The sequence below is a fragment of the Manihot esculenta genome, chromosome 2 (assembly GCF_001659605.2).
Source record: "Manihot esculenta cultivar AM560-2 chromosome 2, M.esculenta_v8, whole genome shotgun sequence".
Lineage (NCBI taxonomy): Eukaryota > Viridiplantae > Streptophyta > Magnoliopsida > Malpighiales > Euphorbiaceae > Manihot > Manihot esculenta.
In genome coordinates, this window is record NC_035162.2 from 14356241 (window position 1) to 14375186 (window position 18946).

Sequence of the window (18946 nt, forward strand, 5' to 3'; positions counted from 1 at the left end):
ATAGAACAAGGGAACCAGGATGGAAAATATTCTCATTGCATATAATTTTTTTTTATATATATAAAAAACGATTCTTTAAACTAAAATAATCTAACGAATATAAAAAATATCTTACAAATCAGTCTGTATTAATTTTACTATAACTCTAAATAGATTCGAATATTATCTCAATGGTAAAATAATTTTCGTTTGGTATTGAGAAAAAATATAAAAAGAATAAATCTAAAGAATTTTCTTTTTCTTTTCTTTTTTTATCTATTCAATGTAAATGTAATTGAATTAGAAGATTGAACCATGAGTTGAAAGAGATCCTTTAAGAAAAAGGAAGAAATCACTTTAAAAAAAGTCAAATTGTATATTTATTTTAAGAATTATTAATTTTTATAAAAAAATAATATAATATTTTTATAAAATAATATGTTAAAGAATTTAAGTTTAAATCAAGAAGTCATTATGTTGATTTAGCAGTATACAGATTTAACCTAACATATATTGTTTTATTGAATATTGGTTCATTTAAAAATAATTATTAATAAAAGAAAAGGAATTTAATTGACTATCGTCGTCCCTTTTTACTTAAAGCAACAGCTAATCATAGTTAAAAATTTAAAGTTTCTAATAAAAAATTTTTATATGTGATTCCCACTAAAGAATCAGTTAATTTTGGACCAGTGATATTAAAATTGTGAAGAGTTGAGATTTTGAGTTCAGTTGGTGGAATGAAAAAAATAAAAAAAAAATTTAATTATATTTATGATATTTAAGTTTTTAATACTCAGGGAAAAGACTAGATCCTAAAAACGAACACAGTTTCAAATGTGATAAAAGGTAAGGGAAGCGAGTTCAATCAATTCGCAGCTCTGCCAGTATGTGCACCGGAAGGAATTAAATGGTGCCTCCACACCGTGGAGAGGTGTTCTGACGCATCTGTACGTACGAATCTGAGTGATAGAGACATGTAATACTGTAGTAGAGAAAAAAGCGGTTAGACATCATTAGCAGACAAAAGAAAAAAGAATAAAAGAGAAAAAACGTCTTTTTCTCCGGTCAAACTTACATATCGAATGTCTAGATATCAGAATATCAATATTATTTTGAATTCAATTTTTTGAATTAAAAACATTATTTTATGTTCAATTTCTTAAAATAAAAAAAGTTTTATTATTCAACTCAATAATAATAATATATAATCAAAAGAATGAAACATACCTCGGGCACCCATCAACTTATAAATAGCTTATCCCAAAGTTTTAAAATACATGTAAAACTTTTTTTAACTCTCTTAGAACCACAACTATGGCAGAAGAGAAGCACCATCACCTATTCCGCTCCAACAACAAAGGCGAGCAAGTTGTTTATTACAAGGAGGAGAAGTATCAAAAGCATCTTGACCATCTGGGCAAACTAAATGCTGGTGTTGCTAGCAATTACGCCTTGATTAAAAAGGAGCTAGTTGCAACAACAGCAGTAGTACCTAGGGGATTTGCCAACCAAGAGTATCGGGAGAACAAAGAAGTCAAGAATGAGGAAGAAGAAGTGAATGGAAAGAAGCACCACCACCTCTTCTACCACCACAGGGGAAAAAAGGAAGCTATTGACTACAAGGAAGACGAGAAGCACCGTAAGCATCTTGAGCGATTCGGTAAACTAGGTGTCGATGTTGTTGGTGCTTACGCCATGGTATTCTTGATATCTTGATCATCTTATAATAATAATTGGTTTTTTTAGATAATATACTATAAAAATAAATTTATTTAATTTTCTTATATTAGCATGATGAGTATGGGGAGCAAAAAGACTTAGATCATGCCCACATCCACAAGGTAAAAGCGGAAATAGGTGCAACTCCTACATTAGGAGTCGAGGGATTTACCTTCCATGAGTATCATGAGAACAAACAAGCCAAGCAAGAGGATGAAGAAGCATATGGAAAGAAGAAGCACCACCACCCCTTTTATCATCACAAGAAAAGCGGTGAAGCTATTGACTACAAGAAGCCGGAGGAGCACCACAACCATCTTGAGCATTTTGCTCAAGTAGGTGTCGGTGTTTCTGGTGCTTGTGACTTGGTATGCTTGATCTCTTGATCATCTTATAACAATAATTGGTTTTTTTGGATTATATATTATAAAATTAGACATATTTAATTTATTTATGTCAGCAGGAGAAGTACAAGATAAAGAAAGACTTGGATCATGTCCACATCCATAAGATAAAAACACAAATAGGTGCAGTGGCTGTGGTAGGAGCTGAGGAATTTACCTTCCACGAGCATCATGAGAAGAAGATATCGAAAGAAAGCGAGGAAGCTATCGACTACAAGGAAGGGAAGCACCGTAAGCATCTTGAGCACGTGGATAAACTAGGTGTTATTGTTGTTGGCGCTAATACCTTGGTACTCTTAAACTCTTGATCATCTTGTAATAATAATTTTGGATTATATATTACAAAAATAATTTAATTTAATTTGGTTATGTCGACATGAGAAGCATGAGGAAAAGAAAGACTTACAGCATCTCTACAATCAAAAGGTGAAAGCAGAGATAGCTGCAGCAACTACAGTAGGAGCCGAGAGACTTGCCTTTTATGAGCATCATGAGAAAAAAGAAGCTAACAAAGAGGAAATATTGCATGGAAAGATGCATTACCTTCACTTTTATCATCAAAAGGAAGGCGGGAATGTTGTTGATTACAAGGAGAAGCACCGCAAGCATTTTGAGAACTTCGGCGGGCTTGATGCTATTACTGCTGGCGCTTACGCCTTGGTACCTCTTGAATTCTCGATCATTTTATAATAATAATAATAATAATTTTTTTAGAATATATTTTATGATAATAGATTTATTGAATTCGCTTATATAGTATGATAAACATGAGGAAAAGAAAGATACAGAGGATGCTCACAACTATAAGATAATAATAATAATAATAATTTTTTTGGACTACATATTATGAAAATAGATTTATTGAATTTGCTTATGTCAGTATGATAAGCCCGAGGAAATGAAAGATGTAGAGCATGTCCACAACCATAGGATAAAAGAGGAGACAACTACAGCTACTGCGATAGAAGCTGAGAGATTTGCCTTCCATGAGCATCATGAGCAAAAAGAAGCTAACAAAGAAGATGAAGAAGCAAATGGAAAGAAGCACCACCACTACTTTTACCACCATAAGGAAAATATCAAAGCTTTTGACTTTAAGGAGGAGGATAAGTGCTACAACCATCCTAAGCACTTGGGTAAACTGGGAGCTGGTGTTGCTGGTGCTTATTACATGGTATTCTTGAATTCCTTATCATCTTATGATAATAATTTTTTTAGGTTGCATATTATGAAAATAGTTTTATTTAATTTGCTTATGCCAGCATGGGAAGCATGAAGAACATAAAGACTTAAAGCATGCCCACAACCATGAGGTTAAAGTAGAGGTAGCTGTAGCAGGTGCTGTAGAAGCGGAGAGATTTGCCTTCCATGAGGATAATGAGAAAAAAGAAGCCAAGAAAGAGGATGAAGTGCATAGAGAAGAGAATTATCACTACTTTTACCACCACAAGGAAGGTGAGGATGTTGTTAATAACATGGAGGAGGAGAAGCAACACAAGTATTTTGAGCACTTGGATGAGCTCGGTGTTGTAGCTGGCGCTTATACCTTGGTACTCTTCTATTTTTAATCATCTTTGTAAATATTAATTATTTTTTTAGATTATGTATTTACAAATATAATTTTATTTAATTCGCTAATTTTAACAGAAGGACAAGGAAAAGAAAGACTTAGAGCATACCCAAAATCACATGGTGAAAGTAGATGCTGCTGCAGTAGGAGCTGAGAGATTTGCCTTTGATGAGAAAAAAGAAACCAAGAAAGAGGAAGTAGTTCGTGGAAATAAGCAATATCACCACTTTTATCATCACAAGGAAGGAAGGAGTGTTGCTGATTATAAGGAGGAGAAGCACCACAGGCATTTTGAGAACTTGGGCAAGCTTGATGCTATTACTGTTGACACTTATGCCTTGGTACTCTTGAATTCTTGACCATTTTATATAATAATAATATTTTTAGGTTGCATATAATGAAAATAGATTTACTTCATTTGCTTATATCAGCATGATAAGCACGAGGAGAGGAAACAATCAGAGCATGCCCACCTTAAGATAAAAGAGAAGATAACTACAACAAATATAGTAGGAGCTGAGGGTAATGCCTCACATGAGCGTCATGATAATAAGGAATTTAAGAAAGAGGATGAAGAAGCGCATGGAAAGAAACACCACCACCTTTTTTACCACCACAAGGTGGAGGATAAGCATCATAATTATTCTGAGCACTTGGGTGAACTGGGAAATGGTGCTGCTAGTGCTTATTCATTGGTATTCTTGAATTCTTTATCATCTTATGATAATTTTTTTTTTTGGATTGCACATTATGAAAATAGTTTCATTTAATTTACTTCTGTCAGCATGGAAAGCATGAGGAAAATAAAGACTTAGAGCATACCAACAACCATAACGTAAAAGTGGAGATAGTTGCAGTAAGTGCAGTAGGAGCCGAAGGACTTGCCCTCCATGAGCATCATGAAAAAAAAGGAGCCAAGAAAGAGGATGAAGCATACGGAGAAAAGAGCTATCACCACTTTTACCACCACAAGGAAGGCGAGGATGTTGTTGATTACGAGGAGGAGAAGCAGCACAAATATGTTGAGCACTTGGATGAGTTGGGTGTTGCTGCCGCTGGGGCTTATGTGTTGGTACTCTTGTATTTGTTTATCATCATATAATGATAATTGTTTTCTAGATTATATTTATAAAGTTAATTTGGTTAATTTGCTTATGTCAGCATGAGAAGTATGAGGAAAAGAAAGACTTAGAGCATGCCCATAGTCACAAGGTAAAAGCGGAGATAGTTACATCAGCTGTTGTGGGAGATGAGAGATTTGTCTTTCATGAGCATCATAATAAAAATGAAGCTAAGAAAGTGGATGAAGTTGTGCATGGAAAGAAGCAGTACAAAGACTTTCAGAACTTGGATGGGCGAGATGTTGTTGTTGCTAGCGCTGACAATTTGGTACTCTTGAGTTTTTGATATTTTTATAATTCTAATAATTTTTTTTATATTACATATTATGAGTATAGATTCGGTTATGTCAGCATGAGAAGCACGAGGAAAATAAAGACTCAGAGAATGCATGCAACTACATGATAAAAAAAGAGCTAGCTACAGCAGCTATAGTAGGAGTTGAGGGATTTGCCTTACATGAGGATCTTAAGAAGAAAGAATTTAAGAAAGAGGATGAAGAAGCATATGGAAAGAAGTACTACCACAAGGAAAATGAAGAAGCTATTGGCTACAAAGAAGAGGAGAAGCACCACGATCATCTTGAGCATTTGAGTAAACTTGGTGTTGGTGTTGCGGGCACGTATGACATGGTACTCTTGAATTGTATATCATTTTATATAACAACAATAGTTTTTTGGATTACATATTACAAACTTAGATATATTTAATTTGTTTATGCTAGCAAAATAAGCACGATAAAAAGAAAGACTCAGAGCATAACTACAAGTATAAGATAAAAGATGAAATAGTTACAGCAACTGCAGTAGGAGCTGAAGGTTTTGCCTTCCAAGAGCATCATGAGAAAAAAAAAGTAAAGAAAGAAAACGAAGGAGCTAGCTACAACAACTACATGACTAAAAAAGAGCAAGCTACAACAGCTATATTAGGAGTTGACGGATTTGCCTTCTATGAGGATCATAAAAAGAAAGAAGTCAAGAAAGAGGATGAAGCATATGGAAAGCACTACCACAAGAAAAGCGAAGAAGCTATTGACTACAAAGAAAAGGAGATGCACTACGATCATCTTGAGCACTTGAGTAAAATTGGTGTTGGTGTTTCTGGCACTTATGTCATGGTACTCTTGAATTATTGATCAATTTATATAATAATAATAGTTTTGTGGATTACATGTTATGAACATAGATAAATTAGAATTATTTATGTCAGCATGATAAGCACAAGGAAAAGAACAACTCAGAGCATGCCTACAACTATAAGATAAAAGAGGAGATAGTTACAGCAGCTGCGGTAGGAGCTGAAGGATTTGCCTTTCAAGAGCATCATGAGAAAAAAGAAGTAAAGAAAGAAAATGAAGGAGCTAGCTACAACAGCTACAAGATAAAAAAAGAGCTAGCTACAGCAACTATAGTAAGAATTGAGGAAGTTGCCTTCCATGAGGATTATGAGAAGAAAGAAGTCGAGAAAGAGGATGAAGAAGCATATGGAAAGAAGTGCTACCATAATGAAAACGAAGAAGCTATTGGCTACAAAGAAGAGGAAAAGCACCATGATCATCTTGAGCACTTGAGTAAACTTAGTGTTGGTGCTGTCGCCACTTATGCCATGGTACTCTTAAATTGTTGATGATTTTCTACAATAATAATAGTTTTTTGGATTACATTTTATGAACTTACACATTTAATTTGTTTATGCCAACATGATAAGCACGAGGAAAAGAAAGACTCAAAGCATGCCTACAACTACAAAATAAAAGAGGAGATAGTTACAGCAGCTGCGATAGGAGCTGAGGGATCTGTCTTCCAAGAGCATCATGAGAAAAATGAAGAAAAGAAAGAGAATGAAGAAGATAGCCACGATAGCTACATGATAAAAAAAGAGCTAGCTACAGTAGGAATTGATGGATTTTCCTTCGATGAGGATCTTGAGAAAAAAGAAGTCAACAAAAAGGATGAAGAAGCGTATGGAAAGAAGTATTATCCAAAGGAAAGCGAAGAAGCTATTGGCTGCAAAGAAGAGGAGATGCACCACGATCAACTTGAGCACTTGAGTGAACTTGGTGTTGGTGTTGTTGGAACTTATGCCGTGGTACTCTTGAATTGTTGATCATTTTATATAACAATAATAGTTTTTTGGATTATAGGTTATAAACTTAGATATATTTAATTTTTTTTATGCCAGCATGATAAGCAAGAGAAAAAGAAAGACTCAGAGCATACCTACAACTATAAGATAAAAGAGGAAATAATTACTCTATAATTATTGATCATTTTATATAATAATAATAGTTCTTTTGATTACATGTTATGAACTTAGATAAACTTAAATTATTTATGTCAACAGGATAAGCACGGGGAAAAGAACAACTCAGAGCATGCCTACAACTATAAGATAGAAGAGGAGATAGTTACAGCAACTATGACGGGAGCTGAAGGATTTTCCTTCCAAGAGCATCATGATAAAAAAGAAGTAAAGAAAGAAAATGAAGGAGCCAACTATAACAACTACATGATAAAAAAAGATCAAGCTACAACAACTATAGTAGGAGTTGAGGGATTTGCCTTTCATGAGGATCATGAGAAGAAAGAAGACAAGAAAGAGGATGAAGCAGCAAATGGAAAGAAGCACTACCATAAAGAAAGCAAAGAAGCTATTGGCTATAAACAAGAAAAGGTGCACCGTGATCATCTTGAGCACTTGAGTAAACTTAGTGTTGGTGTTGCTGACACTTATGCCATGGTACTCTAGAATTGTTGATCATTTTATACAATAAAAATATATTTTGGATTACATGTTATAAACTTTGATATATTTAATTTGTTTATATCAGCATTATAAGAACGAGGAAAAGAAAGACTCCGAGCATGCCTACAACTACAAGATAAAAGAGGAGATAGCTACAGCAGTTGCGATAGGAGTTGAGGGATCTGCCTTCCAAGAGCATCATGAGAAAAAAGAAATAAAGAAAGAGATTGAAGGAGCTAGCTATAAAACCAACATGATAAAAACAGAGCAAGCTACAATAGGAGTTGTGGGATTTGCCTTCCATGAGGATCTTGAGAAGAAAGAACTTAAGAAAGAGAATGAAGAAGTATATGGAAAGAACCACTATCACAAGGAAAGCGAAAAAGCTATTGGCTGCAAAGAAGAGGAGATGCACCATGATCATCTTGAGTACTTGAGTATTCCTGGAGTTGCTGTTGCTGGCGCTTCTGCAATGGTACTCATAGATTATTGCTCATTTTATATAATAATAATAGTTTTTTGGATTACATGTTATGAACTTAGATAAAACTAATTTATTTATGTCAGCAGGATAAGCACGAGGAACAGAACGACTCAGAGCATGCCTACAACTATAAGATAGAAGAGCAAATAGTTACAGCAACTATGACAGGAGCTAAAGGATTTTCCTTCCAAGAGCAGCATGAGAAAAAAGAAGTAAAGAAAGAAAATGAAGGAGCTAGCTATAATAACTACATAATAAAAAAAGAATTAGCTATAGCAACCATAATAGGAGTTGAGGGATTTGCCTTTCATGAGGATCATGAGAAGAAAGAGAATAAGAAAGAAGATGAAGAAGCAAATGGAAAGAAGCACTGCCATAAGGAAAGCGAAGAAGCTATTGGCTATAAAGAAGAAAAGATGAACCTCGATCATCTTGAGCACTTGAGTAAACTTAGTGTTGGTGTTGCTGACACTTATGCCATGATACTCTTGAATTGTTGATCATTTTATACAATAAAAATATATTTTGGATTTCATGTTATGAACTCTGATATATTTAATTTGTTTATGTCAGCATGATAAGAACGAGAAAAAGAAAGACTCCGAGCATGCCTACAACTACAAGATAAAAGAGGAGATAGTTACAGCAGCTACGGTAGGAGTTGAGGGATCTGTCTTACAAGAGCATTATGAGAAAAAAGAAGTGAAGAAAGAGATTGAAAGAGCCATCTACAACACCAACATGATAAAAACAGAGCTAGCTACAATAGGAGTTGAAGGATTTGCCTTCCATGAGGATCTTGAGAAGAAAGAAGTCAAGACAGAGGATGAAGAAGCATATGGAAAGAAGTACTATCACAAGGAAATCGAAAAAAATATTGGATGCAAAGAAGAGGAGATGCACCACGATCATCTTGAGCACTTGAGTAAACTTGGTGTTGCCATTGTTGGCACTTCTGCCATGGTACACTTGGATTACTATCATTTTATATAATAAAAGTAGTTTGTTGGATTATATGTTATGAACTTGGATAAATTTAATTTATTTATGTTGGCAGGATAAGCACGTGGAAAAGAACAACTCAGAGCATGCCTACAACTATAAGATGGAAGAGGAGATAGTTACAACAACTACGACAGGAGCTGAAGGATTTTCCTTCCAAGAGCATTATGACAAAAAAGAAGTAAAGAAAGAAAATGAAGGAACTAGTTATAACAACTACATGATAAAAGAAGAGCTAGCTACAACAACTATAGTAGGAGTTGAGGGATTTGCCTTTCATGAGGATCATGAGAAGAAAGAAGACAATAAAGAGGATGAAGAAGCAAATGGAAAGAAGCATTGCCATAAAGAAAGCAAAGAAGCTATTGGCTATAAAGAAGAAAAGATGCACCAGGATCATCTTGAGCACTTGAGTAAACTTAGTGTTGGTGTCGCTGGCACTCATGCCATGGTACTCCTGAATTATTGACCACTTTATGCAATAAAAATGGATTTTGGATTACATGTTATACACTTTGATATATTTAATTTTTTTTATGTCAGCATGATAAGAACGAGGAAAAGAAAGACTCTGAGCATACCTACAACCTCAAGATAAAAGAGGAGATAATTACAGCAGCTACAGTAGGACTAGAGGGATCTGTCTTCCAAGAGCATCATGAGAAAAATGAAGCAAAGCGAGAGAATGAAGGAGCTAGCTACAACACCAACATGATTAAAACAGAGCTAGCTACAACAGCTACAGTAGGAGTTGAGGGATTTGCCTTCCATAAGGATCTTAAGAAGAAAGAAGTCAAGACAGAGGATGAAGAAGCATGTGGAAAGAAGTACTATGACAAGGAAAGTGAAAAAGGTATTGGCTGCAAAGAAGAGGAGATGCACTGCGATCATTTTGAGCACTTGAGTAAACTTGGTGTCGCTATTGACGGCACTTATGCCATGGTACTCTTGAATTATTGATCATTTTATATAATAATAATAGTTTTTTTGGATTACATGGTTATGAACTTAGATATATTTAATTTTTTATGTTAGCATGATAAGTGCGAGGAGAAGAAAGATTCAAAGAATGCCTACATTCATAAGATAAAAGAGGAGATAGTTACAGTAGCTGCGGTAGGAGCTAAGGGATCTGCCCTCCAAGAGCATCATGAGAAAAAAGAAGTAAAGAAGGAGAATGAAGGAGCTAGCTACAATAGCTACATGATAAAAAAAGAGCTAGCTACGGTAGGAGTTGAGGGATTTGCCTTCCATGAGGATCTTGAGAAGAAAGAAGTCAAGAAAGAGAATGAAGAAGCATATGGAAAGAAGCACTACCCCAAGGAAAGCATAGAAGCTATTGGCTGCAATGAAGAAGAGATGCACCACGGTCATCTTGAGCACTTGAGTAAACTTGGTGTTAGTATTGCTAACACTTATGCTATGGTACTCTTGTATTGTTGATTATTCTATACAATAATAATATTTTTTTTTCGATTACATGTCATCAATTTAGATATATTTAATTTATTTATGTCAGTGTGATAAGCACGAGGAAGAGTTAGACTCAGAGCATGCCTACAACTACAAAATAAAAGAGGAGATAGTTACAACAGCTGCGGTAGGAGTTGAGGGATATGCCTTACAAGAGCATCATAAGAAAAAAGAACTAAAGAAAGAGATTGAAGGAGCTAGCTACAACACCTACATGATAAAAAAAGAGCTAGCTACAGTATCTACAATAGGAGTTGATGGATTTACATTCAATGAGGATCTTGAGAAGCAAGAAGTCAAGAAAGAGGATGAAGAATCATATGGAAAGAAGCACTACCCCAAGGAAAGCGAAGAAGCGATTGGCTGCAAAGAAGAGGAGATGCACCACGATCAACTTGAGCACTTCAGTAAACTCGCTGTTGGTGTGGTGAACACTTATGCTATGGTACTCTTAAATAGTTGACTATTTTATATAATAATAATAGTTTTTTTGGATTATATGTTATGAACTTAGATATTTTTCTTTCTGCATGATAAGCATGAGGAAAAGAAAGACTCAAAGTATGCTCACAATTATAAGATAAAAGAGGAGATAGTTACAGCAGCTGCAGTAGGAGCTGAGGGATCTGCCTTCCAAGAGCATCATGAAAAAAAAGAAGTAAAGAAAGAGAATGAAGGAGCTAGCTACAATTGCTACATGATAAAAAAAGGGCTAGCTACAGTAGGAGTTAATGGATTTGCTTTCAATGAGGATCTTGAAAAGAAAGAACCCAAGAAAGAGGATGAAGAAGGATATGAAAAGATGCACTACAACAAGGAAAGCGAAGAAGCTATTGGCTACAAAGAAGAGATGCACCACAATCAACTTAAGCACTACAGTAAACTTGGTGTTGGTGTTGTTGAAACTTATGCTATGGTACTCTTGAATTTTTTATCATTTTATATAATAATAATAATATTTTTTGGATTACATGTTATGCATTTAGATATATTTAATTTGTTTATGTCAGCGTGATAAGCACGAGGAAAAGAAAGACTCAGAGCATACTTACAATTATAAGATAAATGAGGAGATAGTTACACTAGCTACGGTAGGAGCTGAGGGGTCTGCCTTCCAAGAGCATCATGAGAAAAAAGAAGTAAAGAAAGAGAATGAAGGAGGTAGCCACAACAACTACATGATAAAAAAAGAGCTAGCTACAGCAAGTACAGTAGGAGTTGTGAGATTTGCCTTCCATGAGGATCTTGAAAAGAAAGAAGTCAAGAAAGAGGATGAAGAAGCCTATGGAAAGAAGTACTACCATAACGAAAGCGAAGAAGCTATTGGCTACAAAGAAGAGGAGAAGCACCATGATCATCTTGAGCACTTGAGTAAACTTAGTGTTGGTGCTGCTGCCACTTATGCCATGGTACTCTTAAATTGTTGATGATTTTCTACAATAATAATAGTTTTTTGGATTACATGTTATGAACTTAGATATATTTAATTTGTTTATGCCAACATGATAAGCACGAGGAAAAGAAAGACTCAAAGCATGCCTACAACTACAAAATAAAAGGGGAGATAGTTACAGTAACTGCGATAGGAGCTGAGGGATATATCTTCCAAGAGCATCATGTGAAAAATGAAGAAAAGAAAGAGAATGAAGAAGATAGCTACAATAGCTACATAATAAAAAAAGAGCTAGCTACAGTAGGAATTGATGGATTTTCCTTCGATGAGGATCTTGAGAAGAAAGAAGTCAAGAAAGATGATGAAGAAGCGTATGGAAAGAAGTATTATCCAAAGGAAAACGAAGAAGCTATTGGCTGCAAAGAAGAGGAGATGCACAACGATCAACCTGAGCACTTGAGTGAACTTGGTGTTGGTGTTGTTGGAACTTATGCCGTGGTACCCTTGAATTGTTGATCATTTTATATAAGAATAATAGTTTTTTGGATTATAGGTTATAAACTTAGATATATTTAATTTTTTTATGCCAGCATGATAAGCAAGAGAAAAAGAAAGACTCAAAGCTTACCTACAACTATAAGATAAAAGAGGAAATAATTACTTTATAATTGTTGATCATTTTATATAATAATAATAGTTCTTTGGATTACATGTTATGAACTTAGATAAACTTAATTTATTTATGTCAGCAGGATAAGCACCGGGAAAAGAACAACTCAGAGCATGCCTACAACTATAAGATAGAAGAGGAGATAGTTACAGCAACTACGACGGGAGCTGAAGGATTTTCCTTCCAAGAGCATCATGATAAAAAAGAAGTAAAGAAAGAAAATGAAGGAGCTAACTATAACAACTACATGATAAAAAAAGATCAAGCTACAACAACTATAGTAGGAGTTGAGGGATTTGCCTTTCACGAGGATCATGAGAAGAAAGAAGACAAGAAAGAGGATGAAGAAGCAAATGGAAAGAAGCACTGCCATAAAGAAAGCGAAGAAGCTATTGGCTATAAACAAGAAAAGATGCACCATGATCATCTTGAGCACTTGAGTAAACTTAGTGTTGGTGTTGCTGACACTTATGCCATGGTACTCTTGAATTGTTGATCATTTTATACAATAAAAATATATTTTGGATTACATGTTATAAACTTTGATATATTTAATTTGTTTATATCAGCATTATAAGAACGAGGAAAAGAAAGATTCCGAGCATGCCTACAACCTCAAGATAAAAGAGGAGATAATTACAGCAGCTACAGTAGGACTAGAGGGATCTGCCTTCCAAGGGCATCGTGAGAAAAATGAAGCAAAGAGAGAGAATGAAGGAGCTATCTACAACACCAACATGATTAAAACAGAGCTAGCTACAACAGCTACAGTAGGAGTTGAGAGATTTGCCTTCCATGAGGATCTTAAGAAGAAAGAAGTCAAGACAGAGGATGAAGCAGCATATGGAAAGAAGTACTATCACAAGGAAAGTGAAAAAGGTATTGGCTGCAAAGAAGAGGAGATGCCCCACGATCATTTTGAGAACTTGAGTAAACTTGGTGTCGCTATTGACGACACTTATGCCATGGTACTCTTGAATTATTGATCATTTTATATAATAATAATAGTTTTTTGGATTACATGTTATGAGCTTGGATATATTTAATTTTGTTTGTGTCAGCATGATAAGTGCGAGGAGAAGAAAGATTCAAAGAATGCCTACATTCATAAGATAAATGAGGATATAGTTACAGTAGCTGTGGTAGGAGCTGAGGGATCTGCCTTCCAAGAGCATCATGAGAAAAAAGAAGTAAAGAAGGAGAATGAAGGAGCTAGCTACAATAGCTACATGATAAAAAAAGAGCTAGCTACAGTAAGAGTTGAGGGATTTGCCTTCCATGAGGATCTTGAGAAGAAAGAAGTCAAGAAAGAGAATGAAGAAGCATATGGAAAGAAGCACTATCCCAAGAAAAGTAAAGAAGCTATTGGCTGCAAAGAAAAAGAGATGCACCACGATCATCTTGAGCACTTGAGTAAACTTGGTGTTAGTGTTGCTAACACTTATGCTATGGTACTCTTGTATTGTTGATTATTCTATACGATAATAATAGTTTTTTTCAATTACATGTCATCAATTTAGATATATTTAATTTATTTATGTCAGCGTGATAAGCACGAGGAAGAGTTAGACTCAGAGCATGCCTACAACTACAAGATAAAAGAGGAGATAGTTACAACAACTGCGGTACGAGTTGAGGGATATGCCTTCCAAGAGCATCATGAGAAAAAAGAACTAAAGAAAGAGATTGAAGGAGCTAGCTACAACACCTACATGATAAAAAAAGAGCTAGCTACAATAGGAGTTGATGGATTTACCTTTGATGAGGATCTTGAGAAGCAAGAAGTCAAGCAAGAGGATGAAGAAGCATATGGAAAGAAGCACTACCCCAAGGAAAGCGAAGAAGCAATTGGCTGCAAAGAAGAGGAGATGCACCACGATCAACTTGAGCACTTCAGTAAACTTGCTGTTGGTGTTGCGAACACTTATGCTATGGTACTCTTAAATTGTTGACTATTTTATATAATAATAATGGTTTTTTTGGATTACATGTTATGAACTTAGATTTTTTTTTTCTGCGTGATAAAGCATGAGGAAAACAAAGGCTCAAAGTGTGCCAACAATTATAAGATAAAAGAGGAGATAGTTACAGTAGCAGGAGCTGAGGGATCTGCCTTCCAAGAGCATCATGAAAAAATAGAAGTAAAGAAGGAGAATGAAGGAGCTAGCTACAATTGCTACATGATAAAAAAAGAGCTAGCCTCAGAAGGAGTTAATGGATTTGCTTTCAATGAGGATCTTGAAAAGAAAGAACTCAAGAAAGAGGATGAAGAAGCATATGGAAAGATGCACTACCACAAGGAAAGCGAAGAAGCTATTGGCTACAAAGAAGAGATGCACTATAATCAACTTGAGCACTTCAGTAAACTTGGTGTTGGTGTTGTTGAAACTTATGCTATGGTACTCTTAAATTTTTTATCATTTTATATAATAATACTATTTTTTGGATTACATGTTATGAATTTAATTTGTTTATGTCAGCATGATAAGCACGAGGAAAAGCAAGACTCGAAGCATACTTACAATTATAAAATAAAAGAGGAGATAGTTACAGTAGCTACGGTAGGAGCTGAGGGGTCTGCCTTCCAAGAGCATCATGAGAAAAAAGAAGTAAAGAAAGAGAATGAAGGAGGTAGCCACAACAACTACATGATAAAAAAAGAGCTAGCTACAGCAAGTACAGTAGGAGTTGTGAGATTTGCCTTCCGTGAGGATCTTGAGAAAAAAGAAGTCAAGAAAGAGGATGAAGAAGCATATGGAAAGAAGCACTATCACATGGAAAGTGAAGAAACTATTGGCTATAAAGAAGAGGAGATGCACCACGATCATCCTGAGCACTTGCCTAAACTAGGTGTTGGTGTTGCTGATGCTGGTGCTTACTCCTTGGTATTCCTAAATTCTTTATCGTTCTATGATGGTAATTGTTTTTCTATTTTATATTGTGATAATAACTTTAATCAATTTGCTTATGTCAGTATGGGAAGCAAGAGGAAAATAAAGACTTAGAGCGTGCCCACAACCATAAGGTAAAAGTGGAGATAGATGTAGCTGGTGCAATAGGAGCTGAGGGATTTGCCTTCCATGAGCATCATGAGAAAAAAGGAGCTAAGAAAGATGATGAGCTGTATAGAGATAAACATTATCACTACTTTTACCACGATAAAGAACGCAAGAATGATGTTTATTATAAAAAGGAGAAGCATCACAAGTATTTTGAGCACTTGCGTGAACTGGGTGTTGTTGCTGCTGACACTTATGCCTTGGTACTCTTGTATTTTTTATCACCTTATAATAATAATGGTTTTTTGGATTATATTATCTAAACATAGTTTTATTTAATTTGCGTATACCAGCATGGGAATCATGAGGAAAAAATTGATTTAGAGCACGCCCACAGTTACAAGGTAAATGCAGAGATAGCTACAACAACTATGTTAGGAGCTAAAGGATTTACCTTCCATGGGCATCATGTGAAAAAAGAAGCTAAGAAAGACGATGAAGTAGAGCACGAAAATAAGCAGTACCACCACTTTTACCTCCACAAGGAAGGCGAGAATGTTGTTGATTATAAGGAGGAGAAGCACCAGAAGCATTTTCAGAACTTTGCTAAGCCAGATGCTGTTGAAGCTGGCGCTTACACCTTGGTACTTTTGGATTCTTGATCATTTTATAATAATAATGTTTTAGATTGCATATTATGAATATGAATTTATTTAATTTACTTGTGTCAGTATGAGAAGCACAAGGAAAATAGAGTCTCAGAGAATTCCTACAGCTACATGATAAAAAAGGAGCTAGCTACCGCAGCTGCAATAGGAACTGAGAGATTTGCCTTTCATGAGTATCATGGAAAGAAAGAAGTCAAAGATGAGGATGAAGCAACTAGAAAGAAGCACCATAATAAAGAAAGCGAAGAAGCTATTGGCTACAAAAAGGTGGAGCAGCACCACAACCATCTTGAGCACTTAGGCAAACTAGATGCTGGTGTTACTAGCATTTACTCCTTGGTAATCTTGAATTATTAATCATTTTATAATTTAATACTAGTTCTTTTTGGATTACATGTTATGAACATAGATATATTTATTTGTTTATGTCAGCATGATAAGTATAAGGAAAATAAATACTTAGAGTATGGCCACAACCACAAGATAAAAGAGGAGATAGTAACAACAGATACAGTAGGAGCTAAGGGATTTGCTTTGCAAGAGCATCATGAGAAAAAAGAAATAAAGAAAGAGGATGAAGAACTGCATGAAAAGAAGCACCACCACCTCTTTTACCATTTCAAGCAGAGCGAGAAAGCTATTGACTATAAGGAGGAGGATAAGCACCACAATAATCCCGAGCACTTGGGTGTTGGTGTTACTGTTGCTGGCACTTACTCCTTGGTATTCTTGAATTCTTTATAATCTTATAATAATTATTTTTTTGGATTACATAGTATGAGAATAGATTTATTTAATTTGTTTATATTAGTATGGCAAGCATGAGGAATATGAAGGCTTGGAGCATGCCCACGGCTCCAAGGTGAAAGCAAATATAGCTGTAACAACTATGGTAGGAGCTGAGCGATTTGCCTTTGATGAGTATAATGAGAAAAACGGAGCCAAGAAAGAGGATGAAATGCATGGAGAGAAGTATTATCGCCACTTTTACCACCACAATGAAGGCAAGAATCTTGTTGATTATAGAGAGAAGGTGAAGCACCACAAAGATCTTGAGCACTTGGGCGAGCTGGGTGTTGTTCCTGCCAACACTTATGCCTTGGTACTCTTGTAGTTTTTTTCATCTTGTAATAGTAATTGTTATTATTTTTCTATTCCATATTATCAAAATAGAAATTTGATTGTTTTATGTTAGTATGAGAAGTATGAGGCAAAAAAAGATCAAGAGCATGCTTATAGCTACAAGGGAAAAGAGGAGATAGATGTTGCAGCTGCTGTTAGAGCTAAGAGATTTGCCTTCCATGAGTATCATGCGAAAAAAGAAGATAAAAAAGAGGATAAAGAAGAAAAACAACACTACCACCTCTTTTACCACTGTAAGGAAAATGAAGAAGCTATTGACTACAAGGAGGAGAAGCACCACAAGTATCTTGAGCACTTGGGTAAACTAGCTGTTGGTATTCCCAACGCTTACTCATTGGTATTCTTGAATTCTTGATCATCTTATAATAACAATAATGATTTCTTTTTAGATTATAATTGATGAGAATAGTTTTATTTAATTTGTTTATGTTTGCATGAGAAGCACACAGAAAATAAAGACTCAGAGCATGCCCACAACCACAAGGTAATAGCGAAAGATACAACAAATATAATTGGAGCTGAGGGATTTGCTTTCCATGCATATCATGAGAACAAAGGAGCCAAGAAAGAGGATAAAGAGTTGCATGGAAAGAATTACTATCACAACTTTTACTACCAAAATGAAGGCAAGGATGTTGATCACAAAAAGGAGATGTACCACAAGTATTTTGAGCACTTGGGTAAGTAAGATGTTGTTGCTGTCAATTTTCTATCATTGTATTATAATAATTGGTTATTATTTTTCTATTACATATTATCAAAATAGATTTATTAATTTATTTATTTTATGTCAGCATGAGAAGTACGAGGCAAAAAAAATACCAAGACCATGCTTATAGCTACAAGAGAAAATAGGAAATAGCTGCAATAATTGTAGCTGGAGCTGAGAGATTTATCTTCCATGAGCATTATGAAAGGAAAGAAGGCAGGAAAGAAGATGAACAAGCTCATGGAAAGAAGCATCATCATATCTTTTAACTCTTTTAACTCGATATATATATTTGTGTGTGTGTGTTCATGGATAATAAAACATTGATCATTTGGATCAAGTCTGGTGTGAAATTAAGCTTTCTATTGCTTTGTACTTCTCTGTACAAGTTGCAAATTAATCATATGCTTCTCTTTGTTATATGTGCTTTATCGTAGGGCTTATTACTAAATATATGTGATCTAAAAAAAATTATACAAAGCTGTATTTGAAAAAAAAAATATTTCCCAAACCATAATAAAAATGGTGATGCAGCAGAATTTCAGTGTGTGCCGCTTGTATGACCGGCACATATTGTATCCAGGGGTGTTATCAAAAACTGAATTGAAGGCATTTTCTTAAACTGATCTGAACAAGAGGAAAAATTAAATCAAATCGATTTAATTTAATTCAATTTAATCAGTTCAATCGATTGGATCGATTTTTAGGCTTTTCACAATTTGGAAAGCTAGCTAAGAATTCCTTACTCCAGCTATCTACGGCCCTTTCAATCAACTATTGCTTTTCATTCTTAACCAACTCCGCTAGGCTTCAACTTGAGATTCAATCTCCATTACTGAAAAAATCTCACATTTGGATTCTAGCTA

General features: G+C 35.1%; 1 protein-coding gene across 21 annotated transcripts; it reads left to right on the forward strand.

Moving 5' to 3' along the window:
- Positions 1-1257: 1257 nt before the first annotated feature.
- LOC110607907 lies at positions 1258-18500 on the forward strand. 21 transcript variants are annotated; one of them, XM_021747071.2, is made up of 39 exons: positions 1258-1680; positions 1773-2069; positions 2162-2395; positions 2490-2765; positions 2986-3279; positions 3368-3655; positions 3753-4016; positions 4107-4370; positions 4460-4747; positions 4837-5064; positions 5148-5426; positions 5519-5911; positions 6004-6402; positions 6502-6882; positions 7138-7533; positions 7625-8014; positions 8107-8478; positions 8597-8986; positions 9081-9476; positions 9569-9967; positions 10061-10450; positions 10545-10943; positions 11037-11414; positions 11509-11907; positions 12009-12389; positions 12641-13039; positions 13131-13529; positions 13623-14012; positions 14106-14495; positions 14589-14960; positions 15042-15446; positions 15536-15823; positions 15914-16204; positions 16292-16567; positions 16661-16951; positions 17040-17330; positions 17424-17708; positions 17814-18051; positions 18166-18500. In XM_021747071.2, the coding sequence occupies exons 1-39, from the start codon at positions 1297-1299 to the stop codon at positions 18168-18170; spliced, it is 12879 nt and encodes a 4292-aa protein (XP_021602763.1). In that variant the 5' UTR covers positions 1258-1296; the 3' UTR covers positions 18171-18500. The 21 variants fall into 21 exon arrangements, with proteins under 21 accessions (XP_021602763.1, XP_021602804.1, XP_021602791.1 ...); XM_021747112.2 differs by having other exon boundaries at positions 17424-17681; XM_021747099.2 differs by having other exon boundaries at positions 10545-10925.
- The last annotated feature ends 446 nt before the right edge of the window (positions 18501-18946 follow it).

Coding starts and splice junctions, on each gene's coding strand:
- LOC110607907 (XM_021747071.2), top strand. CDS start 1,297: ATGGCAGAAGAGAAGCACCATCACCTATTCCGCTCCAACAACAAAGGC. Junction 3,656..3,752: donor TAGCTGGCGCTTATACCTTG/GTACTCTTCTAT, acceptor TAATTTTAACAG/AAGGACAAGGAAAAGAAAGA. Junction 16,952..17,039: donor TTGCTGGCACTTACTCCTTG/GTATTCTTGAAT, acceptor TGTTTATATTAG/TATGGCAAGCATGAGGAATA.